This window comes from Penaeus monodon, chromosome 13 (assembly GCF_015228065.2).
Source record: "Penaeus monodon isolate SGIC_2016 chromosome 13, NSTDA_Pmon_1, whole genome shotgun sequence".
Lineage (NCBI taxonomy): Eukaryota > Metazoa > Arthropoda > Malacostraca > Decapoda > Penaeidae > Penaeus > Penaeus monodon.
The window spans coordinates 7,256,020-7,258,519 of NC_051398.1; the positions used below are offsets into that span (position 1 = coordinate 7,256,020).

The window sequence follows — 2,500 nt, forward strand, 5'->3', positions numbered from 1 at the left end:
GGGAAAAACCTTTCTGGGGAAGCCTTAAAAATTATTATTGGAATTTTCAAAGTCTTTTTTTTTTTTCCCAACATTTCCCTTTTTTTTATAACAAAGGGCCCCTTGCCCCTTTTTTTAAAACAAAAAAAAAAAAAATTTTAAACTTTACTTGTATTTAAAAAAGGGTACTTAGAAAATTTTTTTTTTTTTTGTAAATAGAAAAATAAGGCAGCTTAAGGAATCAGTCTGTCTCAGATTTCAATTACTACCAGGGAATAACATTATCCCTCTCCTTGAAATCCTCACTATTCATTCTAAAATTCTTCTTACTAAAATTTTCTCTATATTCACCAAATGATCACCGGAAAATTCAATTTCGAGGCAAAGATCGGTTAAAGCAGGCTAAGATGAAGCCCAGGCTGAGATTGGAAAAATTCAGACAGGAGCGAGAACGTCATTCAAAGAATATGAAGCTAAGGTGAGTATTTCATTAACCTTTGCCAAAGTAAATCACATAGGAAGAAGTAAAGAAATCTCACTTGCTTATTTATTTATATATATATATATATATTATATATTATAGATATATATATATATATATTATATAATATATATATATTTATATATATTATACTATATATAATTTAATTACAATTATTATATATATAATTAATAATTAATATAATTAATATATATATAATAATATATATAGATATATATATATAAAAATATATAATATATCATATAATATATATATATATATATATATATTAATATATATTATATATATATATATATATTTATAATATATATATATATTATATATATATATATATATAATCTATCATATATATATATTATATATATATATATATATTATATATTATATATATATATTATATATATATATATATATTATATACTAATATATAATATATATATATATCTATAATTTATATATTATATTTATTTATATATATATATATATTATATCTATATATATATACTATATTATATATATTTATATATATATATATATATATATACTATATATATATATAATATATATATAATAATATATATATAATATATATATATATAATATATATATATATTAATATATATATATTATATATATAGATATATAATATATATAAATATATATATATATATATTAATTATATATATATTAATCATATATATATTATATACTATATTAATTATATATATATTCATTATATATATATTAATTATATATATTAATTAATATATATTATTAATTATATATATATAATTAATATATATTTAATTAATATATATATATATATATATATATATATATATATATATATATATATTATATATATATATATATATATATATAATAAATAAATAAGCAAGTGAGATTTCTTTTACTTCTTCCTATGTGATTTACTTTGGCAAAGGTTTAATGAAATACTCACCTTAGCTTCATATTCTTTGAATTGACGTTCTCGCTCCTGTCTGAATTTTTCAATCTCAGCCTGGGCTTCATCTTTAGCCTGCTTTAACCGACGTGCTTTGCCTGAAATTAGAATTTTCCGGTGAATCATTTTGGGTGAATATAGAGAAAATTTTAGTAAGAAGAATTTTAGAATGAATGAGTGAGGATTTCAAGGAGAGGGATAATGTTATTTCCCTGCTAGTTAATTGAAATCTGAGACAGACTGATATTCCTTAAGCTGCCTTATTTTTCTATTTAGCGAAAAAACTAGTTACTATAGTACCCTAAGAGCTCAAGTGCAATGTGACCTACAGATGGTTATTTTTATTTATTTTTTTTCTAGATCTGCAAAAGAGATATCAAATGGACCTCTACTGATGTCTACTAACCAAACAAGGTAGCAATGGTTGGCAAAATTAATAAAAAAGCACTATATGAATGTCCAGCAACTCCAATAACTTATACGGTTCATTCCCAGCAAAGGGTTTGGGCCCTAAAATGACAAAAATACATAATGGGAGGCCCTGTCCCGCAATACCCTTCAGGAAACATGGTGTTCACCTCGGTATGCATGGAAAAAGAGCAAAAACTTGGCAGCACTGTGCGGACCTTAGCTATGAGCAGCGTTTTCTTTGATATTTATCCTTTATTAGAGGAGTCATCGTATGTGTCTGCAATTTTTTGTCCTCTACAAGAATATCACCTTCAGTTTGCCCTATCTCAGTGCATCCATACTGTAAAGATTAACCAACCTGTTATCTGGGTGACATGGATGTCTTATCATGAAAAAGGTGGCCAAGGGGTGGACTACAGTACCCCTTTGTTATGGAAAAAATTGGCAGTGGGGCAGGTGATGGGGACATTTCATCAGAAATTGTTGCCAAGTTTCAGATGATGGGGACATCTTGTCATGAATTGCACAAAGCAATTGGAGTGAGACTGCCTCAAGGACTTCAGGAAGGGACTCCTTCATAAGCTCCTACAGGAGCTTACCATCCTTCAACCCTACCTCAGAGAGGGCTGTCGGTTACTGGCACC

General features: G+C 25.3%; 1 protein-coding gene across 1 annotated transcript in view; it reads right to left on the minus strand.

The window, feature by feature from the left end:
• The window catches only part of LOC119580084 (V-type proton ATPase subunit G-like), a 29,667-nt gene that overhangs the window by 25,542 nt on the left and 1,625 nt on the right, over positions 1 to 2,500 (minus strand). The window contains exon 2 of the mRNA XM_037927991.1: positions 1,443 to 1,543. Within this exon, the coding sequence (XP_037783919.1) occupies positions 1,443 to 1,543 (101 nt within the window). The remainder of the gene's footprint in view (positions 1 to 1,442; positions 1,544 to 2,500) is intronic.